Raw genomic sequence first — 25,166 nt, forward strand, 5'->3', positions numbered from 1 at the left:
CGACCACCGGTCGATGGCACGGATAGCAGGATGCCCCGACGAAGAAGCCAAGGAAAACTACTCCTACACAAAAGAAGACGACCTCACGGCAAATAAGGGAGAAAAAGCAGGAAGTGACAAATCAGACACAGGAGGGGACGACCACACAGCAAACAAGGGTGATAACACAGGAGCAGTTAAGGATATCGTAATTGAAACTACAGGGACGGCCAAGAGTAGAAGGTCCAAAAAGGTAACACGTAGGGAACTTAGATGTATGTATACGAATGCTAGAAGTCTAGGTAACAAAATGGGGGAACTAGAGACAATAGCAAGACATGACATATTGGATATCATTGGCATAACAGAAACATGGTGGAATGAAGAAAACAAATGGGACACAGTACTACAGGGATACAAGCTGTATAGAAGAGATCGAGTAGGGCAGAAAGGTGGAGGTATTGCTCTATATATTAAGGAGGGAATAGATTCTGTTGAAATGGTTACAACAGAAATGAAAGAGAAGCTTGAGTCACTCTGGATCAAGATTCCTGGTCAATTTGGAGCAGATACGAAAATTGGCCTTTACTATCGTCCCCCAGGACAGGCGGAGGAAACTGACTCAGAAATGATGGAGGAAATCAAACAAGAATGCAAGACAGGCAATGTAATTATATTGGGAGACTTCAATTTCCCAGGGATAGACTGGAAACTAGCAACCTCCAACTGCGGCAAGGAGGCCAAGTTCCTGGAGGTGCTAGGGGATTGCTTCCTGGAACAAATGGTAAAAGAGCCGACAAGAGGCAACGCCACCTTGGACTTGGTCCTAAATGGCCTCACGGGACCGATAACAGTAGTGGAAGTCATGGTTCCACTGGGAACGAGTGATCACAATGTAATTAACTTTAAACTTGACATCGGGAAAGGGAAACATGCCAAAACCTTAACCACCACATTGAACTTTAAAAAGGGTAAATACGATAGCATGAGAGCCATGGTAGAAAAACGACTCGAAAAGAAGGTGGACAAACTTGAAACGGTAGATCAGGCATGGTCCCTACTGAAAAATACTATCACAGAAGCACAAGATCTCTACATTCCGAGGATTTCCAAAGATCGGAGATCAAAGAGCAAAAGAGAACCGGCATGGCTTACCAAACAGGTGAAGGAAGCCATAAAAGAAAAGAAGGACTCTTTCAAAAAATGGAAATACATAAAGACAACCGAAGCCTGGAACAAACATAAAGATGATCAGAAGAAATGTCACAAGGCGGTGAGGGATGCAAAACAGGAATATGAGGAAAAAATAGCCCAGGAGGCCAAAAACTTCAAGCCCTTCTTTAGATACGTGAAAGGAAAAAAACCTGCAAAAGAGGCAGTCGGACCCTTGGACGACCAGGGAAGAAAAGGGTACATCAAGGAAGATAAACAAATCGCAGACAAACTAAATTCCTTCTTTGCGTCCGTCTTTACGAAGGAGGACACCTCAACAATACCTGAAGCGGAGAAAGTGTTTGCAGGAGAAATAGAAGACAGCCTCACCACAGTTGAAGTGGACTTAGACCAGATATACTATCAGATCGACAAACTTAAAAGTGACAAATCCCCTGGACCGGATGGAATTCACCCGAGAGTCTTAAAGGAATTGAAGGTTGAAATCGGAGAGTTATTGCAAAAACTTGCAAACCTGACAATCAGAACTGGACAGATACCGGACGACTGGAGGATAGCGAACGTCACCCCAATTTTCAAAAAAGGATCAAGAGGGGAACCGGGCAACTATAGACCTGTGAGTCTTACGTCTGTCCCCGGCAAGATGGTTGAAGCACTGATCAAGGATAGCATGGTCCGGCACTTGGACGCACACGACTTGATGAAACCCAGTCAACACGGATTCAGGAAAGGGAAATCATGTTTGACGAATTTACTCCAATTTTTTGAGACCGTGAACGAGCAAATTGATAGTGGGAAGCCGGTGGACATAATATACTTGGACTTCCAGAAAGCGTTCGACAAAGTTCCACATGAAAGACTTCTCAGGAAACTACAAAGCCATGGCATAGAGGGGGATATACAAAGATGGATAGGCAAATGGCTGGAAAACCGAAAGCAGAGAGTGGGCATAAATGGGAAGTTCTCCGACTGGGAGAAAGTGACTAGTGGTGTACCCCAGGGCTCGGTACTTGGGCCGATCCTTTTTAATATTTATATCAATGATCTGGAGGAAGGAACATCCAGTGAGATCATCAAGTTTGCAGACGATACAAAACTATGCCGGGCGATCAGATCGCATGAGGATAGAGAGAAACTCCAGAGCGACTTGTGTCGGTTAGAAACATGGGCGGAGAAATGGCAGATGAAGTTCAATGTGGAGAAATGCAAGGTAATGCATTTAGGAAATAAGAATAAGGAATACGAGTATACAATGTCAGGTGCAACTCTGGGGAAGAGTGAACAAGAAAAGGACCTGGGTGTACTGATAGATAGGACCCTGAAGCCGTCGGCACAATGCGCGGCAGCGGCAAAGAAGGCAAATAGAATGTTGGGCATGATAAAGAAAGGAATCTCGAGTAGATCGGAGAAAGTTATAATGCCGCTCTATAGGGCAATGGTCAGACCACACTTGGAATACTGCGTCCAACATTGGTCTCCCTACCTAAAGAAGGATATAAAACTGCTGGAGAGGGTGCAGAGACGAGCAACAAAACTGGTGAAGGGTATGGAAAAACTGGAATACGAGGACAGACTTATAACACTAGGATTATTCTCCCTTGAGAAAAGGAGACTGCGTGGGGATATGATCGAGACCTTCAAAATACTGAAAGGAATCGACAAAATAGAGCAGAGAAGATTATTTACGTTGTCCAATTTGACACGGACTAGAGGACATGTAATGAAGCTAAGGGGGGACAGGTTCAGGACTAATGTCAGGAAGTTCTGCTTCACTCAGAGAGTGGTTGACACCTGGAATGCCCTCCCAGATGAGATTATTGCGGAATCGACCGTCCTAGGCTTCAAGAGCAAACTAGATGCATATCTCCTTAAGAGAGGCATGTAAGGATATGGTGGACTATAAATTACGACAGGTGTACACCTGGCAGGGCCTCCGCGTGTGCGGATCGCCGGACTTGATGGACCGAAGGTCTGATCCGGAGATGGCATTTCTTATGTTCTTATGTTCTTATCTCTCTCTGTCCTCTTTTTCTGGTCCCATAAGCTCTCCCCCCATGCCCAATCTGACACTTCTTTTAATACCCTCCCCCCCAAAAAAAAAAAACAACAAAAAACCCATCTCTGAACAAATCCCCCTTGCTTTAATCATCTTATCCTCACTCTCTTCTTTCTAGACAGCATCTGTCCTCTCTCTGTCTTCCATGCACATCAGCCCCTTCCATCCACTGTCTGCCCTCTCTCTCTGCCCCTTCCATTTCTCTGTCTGCTCTCTCCCCGTTCCATATGATATCTTCCCTCTTTCTATGCTCCTTCCATAAACTGTCTATCCTGTGCCCCTTCTCTCCTTTATAGATGATTCATTTCAGCTTCAACCCCTCTCCATTTTTCTGTCTCCACCCCTCCCCTATGCTCTGACATCTTTTTTCTCCTTTCCTTCCCTTCCCCCATACCCTGGCATCTCTCCCTCCCATGGACTTGACATCTCTCATTCCTCTCCCTTTTCCTTCTCCCCAGGATCTGGCTGAAGTTATAGGCGGCACTGAACTTGCAGCTCTTGGAGCAAAAGCCCTGCCTGCAGCGTTTGCTCAAAGCCACGGGCAGCATCTTCCATGCACTTCCTGCGGCTTATCTGGAAGCATTCTCTCTGATGTCGCAACATCAGAGGGAACACTTCCGGGTCAGCCGCAAGAGGCACAGAGGATCCGCTGCTCGCGGCTTTAAGCAAACGCTGAAGCAAGACGGAGGAGGAAGCCGGCAGAGGAAAGCTCCGCATCGTGAGCGGGGCCGAACAGAATTTTTCACGAGGAAAACACCACATTGTGAGTGGGGCCGCACAGAATTCTTCACGGGGCTGCATGCGCGCCGCGGGTTGGAAACCCCTGTTCTATAGCTCCTACTGCTGTGCCAGTTACTACTGGCACATCAACATCTGGTAATATTTCTCTTAATCCAAAATGACCAAATTATAATGGTAGCTTCTGTTCCGTTCCTTCTGGAATCAATGCTAAAGGTGTTTCACTTCATCCCACGAACCAGGTCTTGCAGAAATCCACAACTTTTCTCTCCGCTACTCCTCCCACTTGGCGGAGGAATAGAGTCCCCTGCAGTTTTCGTTTCTACAAGTGAACCATGCAGGTCTTTCTGATCTGCTCTGCTTTTTTCCTTTTTTTTTTTTTTTTTTTTTGCTAAAGTTTGTCCTTTTTTTCGGTGGCTTTGGTGCTTGGAGACCCCTTTGAAAGGGTTCTCTGTCTGGGAAAGGATGCAGTTTCTTTGGAGCCGGACTGCTGCTCCACAGGGCAAGCTTCAGGTGAACTTATGGAGCCAGCCTGCTGTGTGCTGCCTTACAAGCTTGGGATCCATCCCCCTGGGAGCATGCTTACCTTCTTACCCTGTCAGAGGTTTAAGCACAGGCTGTTTGTGTCCTGAGTAAGAGCCCTTGGGGTATCGGTGCACAGGATGTGTTTTCCCACCCCTGGTCATATGAGGAGGTTCCGAGGGGGTGGCGGTTTCGGCCAAGATCTGTCCAACTGGCAGCCCAAAGATTGAAATGTTCTGTGAAACTTTGAGGCAGAAATTATTTTCCCTTAACTTTAGCTGTACAGAGCTGACAGGCAGGCACTATAGAGGCTAAGTACATCCCCATTACTTTCTATGGGAAAAATCAGGAAGAGGGGGGTGAAAACGGAGTTTTCATCACTTTCTGGGGATAAGGGTCAGATCTTCCATCCTTGAAAACCAAAAATTGCTATTTTTTTAAAGTTTCCCTTAGTCTCCACAAAGCATTTTAGATGTGATTTTCTGGCGGCAGCCATCTTGGGATTTTTAGCTGTCCTTTTTTCTAAACTTTTTTTTCTGCCTCAAAAACCCTCAATTTCATTTAAAATTGTTAGGGATGGACTGCTCAACCTCTATAGAGTTGATTTCTTGTGTGGATTATGCCGGTTTACCAGTGGAGGAGCATCTGTGTGTTGCGTGCCACGGCATGCGAAGGTAGGGGGCAAGAGCTTCAGGCCTCGCCTCCTCGGGGTCCTCTAGGGCTTGGGAGCCTATTTCGGTGTAGGAAATGGACAGAAAATCTTAGTGCCCAGTGCCAATTTTTGGCAGTGATGCGAAATGCAGGCTTATGGAGTGCAGAGACCTCTCACAGGCCTTGTCTTGGACTTACAGGTTGCCGATTCAGCCCCAATAAGAGGGTTTTCTCTGGAATTTGTTAAGCTCATGTGGAGAGTGTATCTTATGGACCTGATGGGTGTTATGCAAGCTTCTTTGACAGGGTCTTCTTGGCGGAGGTCCCTGTCCAGGTCCTCAGTGCTCCTGTCCTCACAGACCCAGACTGCTTTAACTGGCACACTGATATCATGGATACTGTGTCCACCCTGGATGCCATTGATGCCATTTGTGGAATGATTAGCCAAGTTGTCTCTGAGAGCCCTGATGTGGGTGATGACCCCTCTGTTCATCAGCTGTTTAAATCAGCCTCTGTCCACTATTTTATAGCTCAGCCCACCAAGTCTCAATGTACCGTCATGAGTCATTGTAATATTCTGATACCTTTTTTCTCCATCACATCCTGATCTCGCAGTTTGCGTTCAGTCATCGCAGCTATGGCTCCAGGAGAATTCCTGGCTTCTCTGGATTTAACAGAAGCTTATCTGCATATTCCTATCTTCCTGGGACACCAGAAGTACCTGAGACTTCGCATTCTTCAACAGCATTTCCAGTTTACAGCCCTTCCCTTTGGATTGGTGATGGCCTCCTGCACCTTCACCAAAGTGATGGTGGTAGTTGCGATGTATCTCCACAGAATTGGGATCCCATTTCATCCATATCTGGACGATTGATTGATCAGAGCACCGTCTAGACTGCAGTTTCTCCTGCAATGTTTAGGCTAGATTGTCATTTTCAGGAAGAGCAGCTAACCCCATCTCAGATGTTGGATTACCTGGGAGTTCAGTTCAACACGCTCCTAGGACGTGTTTTTCTTCCCAAGCCATGCAAACAGAAGCTCCAGAAATAAATTATGGATCTTTTGGCGATCCTGAGCCCCATTGCTTGGCAGTATCTTCAAGTCCTGGGGTCCATGGTGGCCTCCCTGGAGGTAGTGCCCTGGGCCAGAGTGCACATGCAGCAGCAGTCCCTCCTATCTCCAAATTCTCCACAGTGCTACCCCTTCAGATGCCCCTCCCCTGGATGGAACCAGCACAAACCAGACTGCGCTGGTGGATTCAGGGAACTGCTCTCGAGCGGGATGTGCCCCTCCAAATCATGGAGTGGATTACTCTTATGATTGATGTGAGTCTCTCAGGCGGGGGGGGGGGGGAGGCTCATTGCGGGGATTGTTTATCTAAGACCTGTGGACTCTTCATCAGAAGAGCTAGTCGATAAATTGTGTAGAGCTCCGGGCCATACAGATGGCACTCGTAGCTCTCCAAAACACCCTGGATGGAGAAAGCTGTTTCCGACAATGCCACAGCAGTAGCATACGTGAATCGACAGGGAGGCAAAAGAAGTGCTGCCGTAAGTCAGGAGGCTCAGATGCTGTTCCGGTGGCGGAAGTGCATCATCTGGCTCTTTTCATAGACTGTGTGGAAAATATGGAAGCAGACTTTCTCAGTCTCCAAATCCTGGATCCGGGAGAGTGGTCATCTCATTGTGTGTTGCTAGGGAAGTCCGACAATGGCTTTAGCTGCAAACTTGAAAGTCAACCGCTTCTTCAATCAAAGAACAGAGCTAGGAGGCTTAAGATTGGACGCTTTGGTTCAGCCCTGGCCAACTCAGGAACTTCTTTACATCTTTCTGCCTTGGCCCATGGTAGGTCAAGTCATACACAAGATCACGACTCATCTGGGCCTGGTGATTCTAGTGGCCACAGATTGGTCTCGCCATCAATGTTATTTATTTATTTATTTTGTTTTCTATCCCGTTTTCCCTAAAGAGCTCAGAACAGGTTACAGATTAACATACATAATATACAGTTAACAAGTTACAATTTGCCATAGTTACAGTACAAGATTTATTTTATACACTTTTTATCCTAACTTGACACATACTTGACCCTTTCTGGAAACGTCAATCGCTCCTCCTAAACTTACTTGCTCCACTTCATCACTGACGCTGAAACCGTGGATTGAAGACAAAGTTTTATTTTATTTTTCTTTCCAGCTTATGATTTATCTTTAATCTTATCTATTGTTTTGCCTTTTGTCTTTGTTTTGTTCTATTTCTATCATTTAAATTTCTCCAGAATTCTACTGTTCAACGGCTCCCCCTTCTGCTTCTATTCCTTTCTCTCCTCTCTTCTACCTTCCAAAGTATTTAGATCAATGCTGTCTTGTTAAAATGTTTATTTTATTTTTATTTTTCCTCTAACTCTACTTTTCACTTCTCTATTACCCTCCAGGTACTTTAGTTAGATTGTGAGCCTTTGGGACAGTAAGGGAATTTTTCAAGTACCTTTCTTATTTCTAATCTTAATGTATATTTTCTGTAAACCGCTTAGAACCTAACGGATGTAGCGGTATATAAGAAATAAATTACATTACATTACATTACATTACATACTAGGAATGCAATACCAATATATATCGCAATAACAATATATACCGCAACCAATATACACCGCAACCAGACATAGGAAAACTCACACCCCATTCTCATACCCCCCAGTTAAGGAGGTCAAACGGAAAAAACTATATGATGGCCTCCTGGCCACTCAAGCAGCCAAACTAGACAACCAAATCGCCAATCTACTGACGGCATCCCTCGACTACAAGACTTTTAGAAAAGAAATAAAGACCATACTCTTCAAGAAAACTCTGAAAAAGGAAATAATACCGCAAGTCTCAAACTCCACCTCTCACTAAAGCCAACTACCCCAAACAAAGAACCTTACCCTTTTCTCACTCTTTTTGAAAATGACCAATTGACTGTCTTCAGAGAAACATGAAACTAAGGCTCCCTCTTCATTGAGACCTCAGTCAAGGACCTGTTCCTATGGAGAACCCCCTGTGCTTTTAGTTTTATGGCATGGCTCTTGAGTGCAAGACCTTGATTCAAAGAGGATACTCTGATGTGGTTATTACCACTATTTTGAAGTCTAAGAAGCCCTCTACTACGGCGGCTTATGCCAAGTCTTGGAAGGCTTTCCAGCAGTGGTGTACTAGAGACCAGGAGGAGCCTTTGAGTGCTCAAATCCCGATGGTCTTAACCTTTTTGCAGGCTGGTCTAGAAAAAGGCCTAGTGGTAGCTACCTTCAAGGTACAGGTGGCAGGTCTTTCTTGTTTCAAGCAGTACTGGAGCCTACTTTGTATTGCCTTCCAATATACTGTCACAAGCCCGAGTCCAATGCCGGCCTTGTGCCAGAAAAGAATGAAAGAAAACATCCCCTGAAACTGGTCCGGGCTAATCACTGTGTCCCTGATAGGCAGGAACAAGACCAGAAAGCACAGGCTGTGTTCAGACCTGATGCAGAACACAGCCTGGTGAAATCTGGTAAGGCCCCTTTAAATCCTCCATTTTGTGGAAAGCTGGCTAAGCAGGGGAAAAGGCAAACACAGCTGAAGGAAGTTCAGCCCCGGAGTAGGGCTGGGTGTGGTACAGCAGCTTGGCAGCATTTAGAGAGCTGGCTGACCAAGAGAATGGGGAAGGCTGGAGAAGCTCTCATGTGGAAGGAGCCTCCAATTCCTCCAGAGCCACGGGATGTGGAAATGTTGGACTCTGAACCAGTTGAAACAACCTTGGTAAATCCAGAATGTGAAGATATGGATTACAGCACTTTAACAGAGGTGGGCCAATTTGAAGAAATGGAAACTAATTAATTTGAAGTTGTTTTTTTTTGGTGCTAAGTTTTGTTGAAAGTTTCCATTTCCATTGAGTATAAGTATTTTCCTGAAGTATGTTAACTAAGGGAATGTATGCTAGCCCAAGGGTATGCGGGTATGAGAAGTTTTATTTCTCTTGCTTACCAAGAGTGCTGCTGTGGAAGGAACTGCAGCAGGTTCTTATTCAGAAAGTGTAAATATCCTGTAAGCTTGAGACAGGATTTACACAGCACCAGGATGAATAGTTTGCAGAGTTTTCCTTGTTTGAGAGTCAAGGACTGTTAGAGACTCTGCTACACCTGGGACATTGCTAAGAAACTTTGGAACATGATCCAGACCAGGCTGGTTACTATGATATTTTGTTTGTGTTATTTTTGCCAAAGACCATTGGAATACAATTTCTGTTGATGCATTTTGTTTGGACTTGGGAATTGAACAATAAATTTGATTTTTGTTATTTCATAACTTACCTGTGTGAGGCCATTCTGATTAAACTCATAAGATAAGTTTTGCACAACAGGGACTTCCTCCATCTTGGGGAAGCACGCTGGGGAGACTATTGTAAGCGTGGGCCGGTTACCGCGAGCCTTGAGGGCCGGCCACGCTACAATACCCTTGCTTTAACACAAGACTACCAGATATGATCCATAGTGCCTCTCTGCCCACAACTGCACCCCCCCCCCCCCGGAGTACCCCCTTGCCAGTCAGGTTTTCAGGATAGCCACAATGAATATGCATAAACTTGATTTGCATACACTGCCTCCAATATATGCAAATTTATTTCATGCATATTCATTGTGGATATCCTGAAAACCTGACTGGCAAGGGGGTACTCCAGGACCATGTTGAGAAACACTGGTATAGGGTATAAGGTACCATCTGTACAGTACCTTTACAGCATTTTTCTGGATGTTTACTATTCTCAGTACTCTTGTAAATTCCACTTCCATTTTAACCCATGCTCATTCTTCATACTGAGTCCCCAGCTCCCCTCCCATTGAAATCTATGGATAGAACTTACAGGTTCCAGACCACTTAGATCTCTGTAGAGAACCAAGATCCAGAATATTAATTGTTTACAAGTTCTCTTTTTTTTCAGAAATTCAAAATCATCTAGAAGGGAAAAAGAAATTGTTGTTTAGCTAAAATGACCTTTAATGGTACCCATTGAATATAAGTTTAATACTTAAAACATTTAACTTAAAATACTTAAAAGATCCATTTTGTTTTCTTTCAGCTGTTTTTTTGTATGTTTGAAATATTTTTGTTTTTGTAAATGGCTTAATTTTGTTGTTAATGAATATACGGTATATGCATAGAAAGAGCATTCCTATGTATAACTAGCAAATTCTTTGTGTTTTCTGTTTGTTTTTTTCTCCAAAGAAGTAATCTTAAGGATAAAGGAATGGTTTTTAATTTACTTTTTTAAATTCTTTTATTTGGGTTTCTGGATTCTTTTTTATGTCTCCTTTTGAATTAATATATTACCTCATTTCAAGAGAACTCACAAGATACCGACATTTTGCCTTTGCTTTTGCCTCGACATATAATTTGAATAACCAGATGTAGGATTAAATGTTCTATGCTAATTTCACTTTAAGTAATTTTCTACTTAGTGTTTTAATTCCTTCATGAATAATTTTAATACAAGTTGTATAAACTACTTGATACAGTTATGGGGAATAACAAGAGAAAATTGAAAACTTCATGCTGGTAAATCTTGCCTTGATGGTGGGAAAAATAAAGTCAGTGCTACCGAAAGAAAGCAAAGAGATGAGGGGAGGTAGAGTGTCTTAGTGGTAGAGATGCTCCCTCTGTACCCTGAGGTTGTGTGATTGATCCCAGCACTGCTCATTGTGACTCTGGGCAAGTCGCTTAATCCTCCATTGTCCCAGGTACAATTCCCACTTATTTCTCCTCCTCTACCCTTTACTCATCCCAACCACATACGGCTCCTTTTACGAAGCCGCGTTAGCGGTTTAACGCGCATAATAGCGCACGCTAAACTGCCGGCCGCGCAAGATGCTAATGCCAACATTGAGCTGGCATTAGTTCTAGCCGCGTAGCGCGTGCTTAGTGTGCGCTAAAAAGCTGCGTGTGCTAAAACCGCTAATGCGGCTTCGTAAAAGGAGCCCATAATGTCTTATCTGCCCTGAATCTATGTTGCAGGTTTCTTACTCCCTTTTCTTTCCTTGCTAACAGTTCCTTTTGAAAGATGTTCAAAATTCCAAAGGCATGGAGTATAGCATAGAAAAGAGTAGGGACAGAAAAGTAAACATCTGAATGATTAAAAAAAAAATACTTGAAAAGTAATAATACACAAGAAATTAACCATTTCCAAAGGGAAGGAGGTTCTGGAAATAGGGCACATGATATGAAGCTATAAAGAAGGACATTCATAAACAACACCAGGAAATATTTATTTACCAAAAGAATGGATGCTGGAGGTGATAGAGTCAACAATGATGATGGAATTCAGAAGGCATGAGAGAAACAAGAGGCCTCCTTAACTGGAAGAAGATGGAAAGCAAGCATTAAGCACCTCTGCTCAGAACAGCAATGAAATGACGTTCTACATTTCAAAGATGAATCGGAGGGGAAAGGAGGGTGATCTGCAGAGTGTCATGTACAATCCTAACCACCTTATTTGACAGACTAGATGAGACATTTCAATAGGATTGTGTGGTTGAAAGAGGGTAGGGAGGGCATGGGGGATGGGCATTCTTTAACATGTGATGTTTTAGTTGGACTTGTAATACTGTTGGCTTGTTCGTGGAGTGTGAAAATCAAGTAATGGAAAACAAAGCTGTTTTGGGAAGCTAAGCTGGTGCAAAGCTAAGGAAAGTGAGATGGGGTGTGGCAAGGCAAGGTAAAATCTTTAAGCGCATGTTAGCAGTAAAAGGGACAGTGGGAACACTTTTGACACAGCAGGGAAGGCCCATGTAGGTCTGGTGCCCCTCGCTTAGTACCTGTTACTGATGGTAATATGCACATTGCAAATAATACAGTAAATTGAGTACCAAAAAAAATCAAAATTATGCAGCAGTATGAGACAATATATTAAACAGAATAATAATTGCAATGTTCTGGTAATAAATGTAAGTACAGTACTTTAAAACTTGGCTTTCAGTAAGCCCTACCCCCTCAGTTCAACATCTTCCTGTTGGCCATTTGGTGATCAGCCGCACTATATAATACCAATCCTGTAGTTACTGGAAAACCTTAAAATGGTTTTCCTGTCAGTTTTATTGGTAGGTTGGCAAATGGCCTCCAAGCTTCAGATCTGCTGACCTTTATTATTAAATTACCAAACATGTTAGGAATGTGTATTACCTGTACTTTGTTTAGAGCAGAGGGCTGAGAAGCAGGGAAGCTTAAGTTCAATTTCCACTACTTCTCCTTGGGATCTTGTACAAATCACTTAATCTTCCATTGACTCATGCACACACTTAGATTGTAAGACCTACAGTGATAGGAAAATACTGTACTTGAATGTAACTCGCCTTGAGCTACTATTGAGAGAGGTATTAGCTAAATCCAAAATTTAGTACCAGGCATATTGTGAAGTAATATAAAATTCAATATAAAAGTTGCTCAGATCTAGAGAGCAATTCTACCTTACTGTAACAACAGTAACTTGTAGGAGTCACACAATAAGGGGAAAATTCTGTAAATAGTGTCTAAAAAGATAGGCGCTTATAATATAGACACCTGTCTCTTGTCAGTCACACTTAGGCGCTTATTACAGAATTGCACCTAACTTAAAACTTAGGCACCTGTAATGTAGGCTCTGATGCTTATTGAATTCCTATGAGCATCAGAGCATTTACTATGTCTGCCCATGCTAGAAACCTATACTGCGGCTTTGTAAAAAGAACCCTAAGTTAGGCACCTAAATAAACAGGCGCCTATCTTTAGGTGCCTCTTATAGAATTTTCCCCACAGGGTCTACCTAAGAAAAAAAGAATAGGCATTAGATATATATATATTTATTTATTTATTCATTTTTCTATACCGTTCTCCCAGGAAAGCTTAGAACAGTTTACATGAATTTATTCAGGTACTCAAGCATTTTTCCCTGTCTGTCCTGGCGGGCTCACAATCTATCTAATGCAGGGGTCTCCAAACTTTTCGCCATGAGGGCCACATTGGGTACTTCAGCACTTTTCAGTGGGCCATAGTTAAAAAAAAAGATAAATAACTCTAGATATATGAGTTTTATTGAAAGCAGAAAATTTTATAAACTAATTATAGAGTATGTGAGATTAAAGTATCATATATTAATGATGACGAACACTATCAGCAAATTCTCTTATTTTCATCACAACCGTAACAACTAGTAATGAACTTCCAGATTTAATTTAAAGATTAGTCACAGCGCCAGAGCTACCTACAACGCTGCAAATTGACACTGTCGATCGAGGCTGAACAAGTACGAAGAAATACAGTAAAGTATACAGTTACGACTCAGTATTAAATAAAGTTGTGAATAATATTAATATTAACATAATATGGAATATCAATATATTTTGAGCACAATTTTAATTAATGCATTTGAAATCGATCAACACCCGTGGGATTTGTTTAGTTTGTTTTGCAGATTCTCATTGGAAAATTACTCCAATTGACACATTTCTGTACAATTCTTCACTGGGCCTGATGGATCCCTGATCTAATGTACCTGGAGAAGTGGGGGGATTAGGAGACTTGCCCAGGGTCACAAGGAGCAGCGTGGGTTTGAACCCAGAACCCCAGGGTGCTGAGGATGTAGCTTTAACCACTGTACCACATTCTCTACATCAAGTCTACATCATTTTGTATTGGTTCAATCTTCTTTTCGATCCACTTTCCTCAACTCCCACTAACCCCAGACATTTCTTCATTTATGATCAACCATTTCAATTAAGATGAATGCCCAGACTTATTAGATATTTTCCTATCAAAGAATAAATGAATAATAAACACTAAAACACACACACACACAAAAAAATAAACCAATAATAATAAACATATTTAAGAAGTTCAGTGTATGTATAAGTTAAACATGATATTTTCAAGGAAGAACTTTATTTGGCAAGATATCCTCCAGTTTGGTTTTTGTGTCTACTAGGAAGAGACAGCACCACAGAAATTGCAGTGGGCACTAGAACATTTAATACATCTACTGGGAAAATAAGTCAGTGGCATAGCCAGAAGGCAACAGACACAGTCTCTCTACCTTGGCTGGCTGGATCCCTAAGCTACTTCAGCTGAAAACATTCTCTCAGAACCCCTAGGCCTTTTGAGCACTGTGGCAACCTGGCTACACATGCTAAGTTCTTGTGCATGAATTAAATGTGCATGAGAAATGAACATATGTGCTGGCTCCAGAGGCTAGAACTGTCAAAAAATGCCACAGCGTTCAGAAGTGGTGGTGCTTGGGGATTGCCGCCAAAGATAATGTGTATTGCTGCTGGGTGGGCCTGAGCCCAAAATTGAGTGGTCTCCTAGGCCCATCTGTAGCTATACCACTGATACTAGCTAGTAGGAATATGCTTAATCCCCCCCCCCAAAAAAAAAAAATCAGTTAGTTTCCAGTTTTATTGGACTTATTTTTTATTTTCTTGCATTTTTATTTTGTTTCAGAGTTTTTATTTTAATAAAAAAAGAAAAAAATAACACAACTTTTTATTATCCAAGGAGAAGCAGGTATAATATTCTCACAGATGGGTGATATTATCCATGGAACCTGGTACGACAGATACCAAGTGCACTGTCGCCTTTAAATTTTAAGATACTGCCTGTATTGTGCTTGTGCCTGTACCTTCCCGCCTAATGTCAGTTTGTGGGACTTGTAGTTCTTTGTTTTCTGTGTACTGAATAGCTGTGCTTTCAGAGTTCTTAGTGTATCAAACTTGTACCTTTTTGTTGCCTTCCCTTTGCTTATTTTTTTTCTCTATATTTTGTCATAATTTGTTGTTCTTATACTTTTTCTTTCAATCAGTCGAGATTTTTTTTTTTTTCATTTTTTCGACTTTTGTGCTTTTTGGCCTTCAGGCAATTTGGAGTCTTTACTCCTCCCAGGATCATTGAGTCTTTATGGGGAAGCATTTACTTGAGTTCCCTGGGCCATTGAGCCCTTTGATTTTACATTGGCTGTTCTCACTTCCATGTCTAAAGTGCCTCGCAGCTTCAAGCGGTACTCTCACTGTTACAGGACCATCTTGGCCACTGATTCGCACAACTGATGTGTTTAGTGCCTTGGTCCTCACCATCGGGACTTTTCTTGTGCCCTCTGCTCTCACATGCATAAGAGGTAACTAAGGCCTGTAAAATTCGATTCAAGAAGTAACATCGCGGATGGCTGGGGATTCAGAACCTGACACCCATCTTAAATTGACACCGGCGTCTACTCCTGCTCCATCTACATCTAGGATCATTAAGCATCAGAATGGATGCATCACAGATATTCCACCTCTTCATTGTCAGTACCATGCATTGCGGGACCCATGAAATACAGCTACGAAGCCTAAACATGTCTCCCCTGCCAGACATGACTTGGCATCCTCTTAGGTCTCTTCATCATTGACACAGGCACAGCATTGAATTGTGGATGGCCGCTCACTATCACTCCGACTGGTGTCTCCGCACAGGAGTGCCTCAACATTGAGGTCCCCAATGATGGGGACACTATCCACTTGTCTAGAATGTCTCACCTATCTACTGGAAAAGAGCTTACCAGGTTTAGTATATAATCTCTTTATACCTGCTGTCCTCGGAGAATACCTGCTACTGGTAAGTAACTTTGCTTTATGTGTTAATCAATTCACCCATGAATTTATAGGTTAATTTACCTTAAATTGATTTTGCAAGTGCTATTTTTAAGGTGCATTAACTAGCCAGATCAAAATATCAACTTGGTTGGTACTTAAATGCATTGCTTTTCTTAATTTATAATTCATGGGTTTCGTTGTCATCTTCTTTTACTCCAATGTATTACTTATTCTTTTGTACTCTCTTCTTTGGTTCTCCTTTGTTTCTGCCATTATTGTGCCTTACATTCACAGAGTTCAAATAGCAATAAATACTACCTCTCAATTTTTTTGGTTTCTAGTTTCATAGTGTTTGGAGTAAGTTGACAATATTTTAGAGCTTTAAAGCCCAAAAAACCTTCATTGAATGCAATAAAAAGAAAGTCATTGTAGAAAAAGGAACCATCTAACTACTAGTACATTGATATAATTATGTTTTTCTGGCGCATTTGTTTTTATAAGCAGGCTCAAAATTTCACCATATTACAAGTTTTCATGTTTTACACCTCCTATAGAAAATAATTTTATTTTTGAAATCTGGCAACCACAATACACATTTCAATACACAGCTAACTGTTGAGCTATCTACTCAGCACCATGAAAAGCTTTCTTGAAAATACATTAAAAATAAGTGTTAAATCATAAGATGAATTGTTACTTTTATCTCTCACCTCCAGGCGTATTGATGATGACAAGGGAAGGACCCACGAATTGGAGCATTCTGCTATAAAATGCATGAGAGGAATTCTCTACTGCTATATGCGCCAAGCTGATAAGGTAAAAATGCTCACACTTCAGTCTTACAGCATAATTTAGCTATGTTCAATGATATCTTCCTCTAGATAGATAAAACTGAAGGGGCACTGTAATAGTACAGTCGAGAATGATCTGTGAACTACACTGATATGTGAACCTCGAAATCTGTCAGAAAATATCTCTGTAGAAAAGTAAAATTGAGACAATCCTAGATAGGATAGTAATCTTTCAAGCAGGAGGGGGGAGGGTCATTTTTAGATGTATATGAAAGGAGGAGGATATTTATTTAAATGACAGGGTATTATAATTTTTTCTAAAGCTGACTTGGATTGCAGTGGCAAACAAGGACAATTGCTAACTTAACCTCAAAGTGATGCATAAAAAGCATGCTGAAGAAATGATGCCTTCAAATGTCTTCTAATGAGTAGTTACTGAAGCTGTAGATAACATGTCACATATGGAATTGTCCACCGAAAGTGTATTCCTGGGGTTATTTTTTGCAATTGTGCAATATAGAATTTGTGCAGAAATCTGTTCATAATTCTATACAAACCAGAAGCTGGTAGCAGCATCAGTTCATATTGTTTTCTCCACCCCCACCATTCACTGATCAGCACAAGAGGAGGAAAACGGCTCCATGTTAGATCATATGATAATCTTCTTCTATTACTGTAACTTTGACTTCTTATTTGAATTATGTGGGGCACTGTATAACTGTGTGATTCCTGATGGCAATCAAATTTCAGACAACAGAGAAGGAATATAAAACTCAATGCCTCGCTGCTACTCCCTTTCTACTGTGCTGATCAGTGTTGGGAAGAGATGTGGATCCTTAATTCCCTTCAGTGGATGCTGTTCTCCTCTCACCCTCATAAGAAGAGAAACTGAAAGGGGCTATAAGACAGCTGCAGGTATTATGGGCGTACCCAACAGAGCAGTAAGCAGTCCCAGGAGTAGCCTATTGGTCATTGCAGTTGACAATAAACAAGGTGATCTAGGTCCAAATTCCACTACCTAGTACATTTGTGGTGAAAATTGTGAGAACTCCAACACCACCAAATTATCTACTGTGCCTATAGGAGATACTTGCAGGGTTCAAGGTGATTGTAAATGAGGTACAGTTCAGTACACTAGGTTTTATTTTGTTTTGGACTGCTAACAATACAAAACAATACATTTGTGCCACATAGATATTTAAACGGCTCTATCATATCTCCCTTCTCCCGCCTTTCCTCCAAAGTATACATATTGAGATCTTTAAGTCTGTCCCCATACGCCTCATGATGAAGGCCATCGACCATTTTAGTAGCCTTCCTCTAGACCAATGGTCTCAAACTCGCGGCCCGGGGGCCACATGCGGCCGCCAGGTACTATTTTGAGGCCCTCGGTATGTTTATCATAATCACAAAAGTAAAATAAAAGTTTCTTGATCATATGTCTCTTTAGTTATAAATTACAATATTATTATTAAGACTTAGCCAAAAGAAAAAATTTATAAACTATAAAGAGTTTTATCTCATGCAAAATTGTCATTTCTTTAAGAAGACATTAACTATTTTTTTTTCTGAGGCCCTCCAAGTACCTACAAATCCAAAATGTGGCCCTGCAAAGGATTTGAGTTTGAGACCACTGCTCTAGACCGATTCCATTCTGTTTATATATTTTTTGAAGGTGTAGTCTCCAAAATGGTACACAGTATTCTAAATGAGGTCTCACCAGAGTCTTATACAGGGGCATTAATACCTTATTTTTCCTACTAGCCATACCTCTCCCTATGCACCCTAGCATCCTTCTAGCTTTCACAGTCACCTTTTCAACCACTATTTCTGTCACCTTGCACTCAACCAGTTCCTAATACAGTTGGTCACTTTAGGGTTTACACTGAGGACACTCTTTATAGGTGGTCTATGCAAAACATTTTCAAAGACTTCTAAAATCTTAAGTACACCACCACATCTACTACTCTCCCTCACTCGAACTCTCTGATCATCCAGTCAAAGAGATTAATTAGAAAATAACTACTGTACCTGAATATACATGCAGAGTTTTAATTTGAAATTCAAAGCATTGAAAAATTTAAGTGTATTTTTATTTGTTTTATTTTTATGAAAGTGATTATTTATGTTTGTAAAGATATTCACAGTTTTTTGTTATCCGGTAAGGAGAATTATAAGGTCAGAGAAGGCATTGTCCATGTCCAAATTATGATTTCTAAGGTTAGTAAAATGGTAGCTTAGCCTTGTTCTCCTTAATATACTGGAATCTTCGAGATACCAGTCTGAGAAGATACCTCCTACTCAACTTGAACACATATTAAACATTTGACAAGTCTACTTTTTCATATGATGGAGGAGCACAAGAATTTATCTATAGAAAACTATTTCCATGTGCCGTATTTTTAACTAAGTAATATATTCTACCTTCAGAGTAATATGCAGCAATGGGAAAGGAATGCTGCATAAGCTAATTCATGCATTAGCATAGTAAATTAGTTCATTAGGAGATGGCTTGATTTTATAGCCATGAATAATGATGTAGTGTCAAGTGCATTAAGGCAACGATATCTTCAGATGTTATGGTACAATGAAACATGGCATCTGTGTTGTAGAATACATTCTGAGCATGATTATAAAAGGTTGGCATCCAGCATACTTTTTTAAAACTTTAATGTTTATTTGAAATCAGTTACAAAGCCACATAGAAACCACTACCTTAAATACAAAGATGTAATTATACAGATTCTAATCATCCAGTGAATAATCAAAATAATAACTGAACAATTTCCAAAAATCCCCCTTCATCCCATCAAATCCCAGAGAGCTAACCCTGACTTCTTGCATTTCAGCTTAAACCATTAATATGGCACTGTAGCCCTTACAGCAGGTTTCCAAGTTTACTCAATATTTGATATACTTCATATTTCATGGAACTTGCTAAGCTATGTACATAATTAAAACAATATAAAATCAGCAAGAAGGGAAATCCAATTTCAAGTTTCAAGTTTATTAGGATTTTATATACCGCCTATCAAAGTTATCTAAGCGGTTTTTACAATCAGGTACTCAAGCATTTTCCCTCTCTGTCCCGGTGGGCTCACAATCTATCTAATGTACCTGGAGCTATGGAGGATTAAGTGACTTGCCCAGGGTCACAAGGAGCAGCGCGGGGTTTGAACCCACAACCCCAGGGTGCTGAGGCTGTAGATCCAACCACTGCGCCACACACTCCTCCTTTCCACATTTCCACATTGCACATTTCCAGTGCAATATGTGAGAGATTCTAGACAGTAGGGTTATTTCCCTTTAGCCACATGCTGCAGAAGGAATCCACTCTGAATTTTTCACTCTGCCTCTGTTGTATTTCACTGGGCTGTCTAGCTCCACCTTCAGTCAGTACCCAAGCACGTAGCACCACCTAATACATATGAAATAGAGGCATCTGTAGCAACAGGCTCAAATAAATTGTTCTGCTCAAACATAGAAACAAGACGGCAGATAAGGCTACTGGGAGAGTAAGGAGGGGGTCATGTCTTAAACCCTCCAGTATCATCTTGTCAGTTTGGTCAACTTTAGGGCTCTTAGACCTGTTTTACATTCGTCTAAGTCCTAGCGTGTAAGTTCCGCCTAGGATGTCCTGGGAAAAGTTTGATTATTGCTTCAGGACGTCCATGTTTAAGCCCGTCCGATGCCCGCCTATAACACACCTCCCAACACGCCCCTTTGAGCTGATAGTAGTGCTGCTGAACGTCCGTAAAGTTTGTTTTGATTATCGGCACTTGGACGTCCCTGCTATTAGGACATCCAAGTGCCGACATAGGCAGGTTTTTGGACGTTTTAAAGTTTTGATTATGCCCCTTTTGCTGTTCACACCATTTTTCAGAACTCATTTCCTGTTGGGATATCTGTTGTTATATTAAATGTTTCTTGGGCATATAATTTTTTATTCTGAAATTTAAAGGCATTAGTTTTTGACTTTTGCTCACTTTGATGTTTTAACTAACAATGTGAACAAGTGCTGTTCTTTGATAGGAGTAACAAAGAATACTACTTTCCTATTTGTTATCTACTAACATGTTCCGTGCTACTGTATTCTGTACAACCAAAAGTTTTCATCTAGCAGTATTCAAATCCATGCTAAAAGCCCACTTCTTTGAGGCTGATTTCAACTCCTAATTTCCACTCAGTGTAAGATACCTATGCCCATCCTGTTGTTCTATCTGTTAGAAACTCCCCAGCCCTTATATGTCCTGTCTGTCCTAATTAGATTGTAAGCTCTTTTGAGCAAGGACCATCCATTACATGTTGGGTTTTTTAAAATCTTTATTCATTTTTAAAACTTATAAGTGTGACAGCAAATAATAACATTGTAACTTAAATATAACTTTTAATATTCTCCAATAATCCACTTTAAAACTTATCTCCCCCCCCTCCCTCCCATTCCATAACAATTTTTAACTTACATAAAAGCATACAATAAATTCCCTTCTTAACATTCCTTATAATTATATAAAAACCAAAATCTACCCTTTCCCCAACCTTGGACATACACAATTAAAGGGAAAAAAGGTTTTTACTCATTACAATATTTTGTTACTCATTACAATAATTTGTTAAAGGCTCCCAAACATCCAGAAATTTTTTTAAATACCCCTGTTGCATAGCTATTACCCTTTCCATTTTATATATTACCCTTTCCATTTTATATATATGACACAGAGAATTCCACCAGAAACTATAGTTTAGTCTGTTCCAAGTCTTCCAATTATTCGTAATTTGTTGTATGGCAACCCCTGTCATAATAAGTAAAAGCTTATTGTTATTCGAAGATATTTGACTCTTAGCCCTCATTGACATGCCAAATAATACAATATCATACGACAATGCCACCGGATTTTCTAATAAACAATTTATTTGACCCCAAATTGATTTCCAAAATGCCAAAATGAATGGACAATAGAATAATAAATGATCTAAAGTCCCTGGTTCGAGATGACAATGCCAACATCTATTAGACTTAGAGCTATCCAACTTTTGTAACCGAACTGGGGTCCAGAAAGCTCTATGTAATAGAAAAAAAACAAGTTTGTCTCATAGATGCAGACACTGTACATTTCATCCTCCAAGTCCAAATTCGTGGCCATTGAGACGCAGTAATTTGATGCTTAATCTCAATGCTCCAAATGTCCCTAAGACCAGTTCTTGGTTTCTTTTTTATAAATCCAGCTATCAATTTATACCACTGAGCGGCCTAGTGTCCCAGGAAGTCCATCTGAAAGCACAAAAATTCCGGACTATACTGATTATTAAGATCTTTCCATTCAGGGAACCCCGCCTGAATGGCCTGCTTCAGTTGCAACCATCTAAAACTTTGTGATTTACTAAGACCAAATTTATGTTGCAACTGTGAAAAATCAAGCAGCTTACCATTAGAAATAACATCATCTAAAATACGTATACCTGCAATTATCTAATCCAATACTTCCAGATGACCTTAAATCCGCCAATTTGAATCTTGGAGTTCAGCCATATTGTCTGATTCGTTGATTTGTGTATTGGAATAGGTGTTAAATTACTTACATATCTTAAAGTTTTCCATGTATCCACTAATATTCTGTTTTCTTTACATGTTAAAAGTATAGCGCTGCATATGCCTATAGAAATGATAAATAATAGTAGTAGTAATAGTAAATTTAACTGGCCACCAGACATATAATACATTGCAGTAGTCCAGGCCTTGCTTATAACAATGCTTTCTTGTCTAGATATGACTTTAATTGATGGATTAATTTCAGTTTAAAAAATGCACTCTTAGTCACCAGAGCAGTTTTAGGCAGGAAGTTCTAAGATCCTATATAAGAGCTAAGCAGTAGACGACACATACTTTCCACTAGAACTACAATCCCGAATTTTAGGAGTAGAAATTGATAACCACCTATCCATGAAGAGCCGTGTACAATCTTTCCTTGTCAGAAAAATACTTCAAAACAGAGGCTTTCTGAATCTTAGTGCAATCCCTAATCCTATCTTAATTAGACTACTATAATGTAACACTAGTTCTTTGCTCTAAAACATTGCTATCGCATCTACAGCTAGTTCAAAATATAGTAGTAAGACTCATAAATGAACTAAGAAAATTGGAACACCTACAGACCTACTGTATGAAATTATATTGACTGCCCATAACTGGAAAGATCAAATTTAAATTAGGGATCACTTCCTTTAATATCCTGACAGGGAATGGCCCCGACTTCCTAACAGAGTTGGTCACCCTACTCCAGGGTGCCTCCAACAAATATTCCATCAGAAATCTTTTCCACTTAAAATTCCCAGCATGCATCAATAAAGTTTACCAGGCAAATTACCTTATCCATCCAATATCAATTACTAAATGCTGGAACCAACTACCACTTATAGTATAATCTTGTGACCACTATCTCAGGTTCAGAAAACTTTTTAAAGCATTTCTATACAAAGACAGGGAGCCAACCCTGAAGTAACTGAAATGGTACCGTATATACTCGAATTTAAGCCGACCCATATATAAACTGAGGTATCCTCCTCCCCCCCCTCCCCCCCAAAAAAGAGGAAAAAAGCTTGACTCAAATATAAACCAGGGGATTAATATTCAAGTACTCTGCCCTATCTGGTTCTGCACCCAGTCCCCCTTCCTCCCTCCCTACCCTGTACCATCTTCCTCTCTCTCTCCCGATGCCTTGCAGGCCTCTCACCTCTTGTCCCAGCAGATTTGAAAAACTTTTACCCAGCATCTCACTTCCCCCTGCCTACTTTTAAAATCCACAAATCGGCTCTGCTCATGTGTCCAACTCGCTCTCAGAGCGACTGGTCAGATGGGATTACGGCGAACCTCCATGCAGATTATTTGCATGGAAACTTGTTGGAACGTTAAGTGCTGTTCCTGAGTTGGCCAAAAATCGCCAACAGCAACTCACACAGTCTTAATGACTGTGTGCATCTAGCCCTTAGTAATTAGTGATATTGAAATACATTCTATATATATTTCTCTATTATGTTCACAATTTAGGATTATATGTTTTCTCAAACCGAGGAGAAACCAAATTGATCTATACACATGTTCATTTTCATTTATCTCTTCTGCGTTTCATGATGAAAGCATGTTCTGCCTTAACAAACTGAATATATCTACAGACTGAGCATATCTGAAATCTGTCCATAGGTTGAGCAGTTTAAGCAAGATCCAAGTCCTTCAAAATGCCTTCATTCAATTTTCAATGTGCATACTGGCGATGAGATCTTATCTTACGATGAATATGGTCATATTCAGGTAAGGCTTCTTATTTTTTTTTTTTTTAATTTAAACCATACAAATCTACTCTTAAACTACTTGTGATGGTGTTTATAGCAAATACATAAATAGAAAATAATGGTATAATGGCAGTTAAAGAACATATATAAAACCCTCTATGCAATTCAATCTCGGCTGTTCTTCTTTTCCTCTGTATTCTTTTATGGAGTGGCTTAGTGATTAGAGCAGCACCCTGTGGAACGCCCTTCCACTGGATCTCCGATTAGAAACTCTCTAGAAAAATTTTAAACTAAACTCAAGACTTTTATTTTTAAAGACACCTATACTCTTTAATCCCAGCTCTCTCGCTTTTACTCCCTGAAGTCCCTTGGAAAATCAAAATGCTTCTTTTGAAGTGAGCCCTACCCTAATGTATTTCCCTTCTCCACTTACCTCCCTTTTTTAAAATTTTGATTTCGATGTACAGTCAAATCTCGGTTTGCAAGTAACGTGGTTTGCGAGTGTTTTGCAAGATGAGCAAAACATTCTCCCCCCCCCCCTCGCAAACAAGCATTGCATCCCCCTGCTTGCGTCCCCCCGTGATCCGGCATCCCCCGCACACATGCCCAAACACAATCCCTTACCCGGATCTGGCACCAGCACCAACGCACAGGACATGCTGGTGCCCAAAGATCTTGCCTGGGCTGGGCCTTGAGCATCTGCGCATACTCAAGGCCTTCTGGCTCCCACTCTCCCTTTATCAACCATTGACCAACTGTCGTCTATGATATCCAGGAGGACTGACTCTGTGCTATGCCTGCTCAGGAACCAGATTGAAATGGGGGTAGAACTCCTTGCTCTTCTATGGTGTGTTTGGAGGAGATTTCTGTTGGGGATGGCGTCAAGTTTACTGCGAATGTTATCAATTTTTGTCTGGAAAGAATTGAAGAGAGCCTCGCTGTCTAGATCAGTGGGGTTAATGTGCTCATTTGGGCAGCGGAAAAGAGATGGTTTGTCAGGGTGAACAGGTACCGGGATCAGTTGGAGACTCTTTGTAGGAGTTGTGAGTAGTGAGCTTTCTTTGCCTCTAGAATGGCAGATTTGTTAGTGACTGATAGACTCTTCCAGTGTGCCTTGGTCTCCTCATTTGGGTGCTTGACCCATTTCCTCTCTGCTTTCCTCAGTGTTCTCTTTGGGTATTGAAAGTTGCTGGTAATCCAGGAGGCAGGTTTGTTGGTGAGTAGTCGTGTTGTTTTTTCTGAGCAAGTGCAGGTAGAGGCGGCCAGGTCAATGGAGTCGAGTTGTTGGTTGCAAGTTTTGCTGAGATCTCAGATACCAGCAGCCAAGTCTGGTGGGTTGACCAAATCCATGATCCAAGTTTGCC

At 40.9% G+C, this 25,166-nt stretch overlaps 1 protein-coding gene across 5 annotated transcripts in view; it reads left to right on the forward strand.

The window, feature by feature from the left end:
- The window catches only part of PHKB (phosphorylase kinase regulatory subunit beta), a 379,505-nt gene that overhangs the window by 115,101 nt on the left and 239,238 nt on the right, over positions 1-25,166 (forward strand). For all 5 annotated transcript variants that reach the window (XM_033940814.1, XM_033940811.1, XM_033940816.1 and 2 more), the window contains 2 exons: positions 16,441-16,540; positions 23,714-23,821. In XM_033940814.1, the coding sequence (XP_033796705.1) occupies positions 16,441-16,540; positions 23,714-23,821 (208 nt within the window). The remainder of the gene's footprint in view (positions 1-16,440; positions 16,541-23,713; positions 23,822-25,166) is intronic.

This window comes from Geotrypetes seraphini, chromosome 4 (genome assembly GCF_902459505.1).
Source record: "Geotrypetes seraphini chromosome 4, aGeoSer1.1, whole genome shotgun sequence".
Classification (NCBI taxonomy): domain Eukaryota; kingdom Metazoa; phylum Chordata; class Amphibia; order Gymnophiona; family Dermophiidae; genus Geotrypetes; species Geotrypetes seraphini.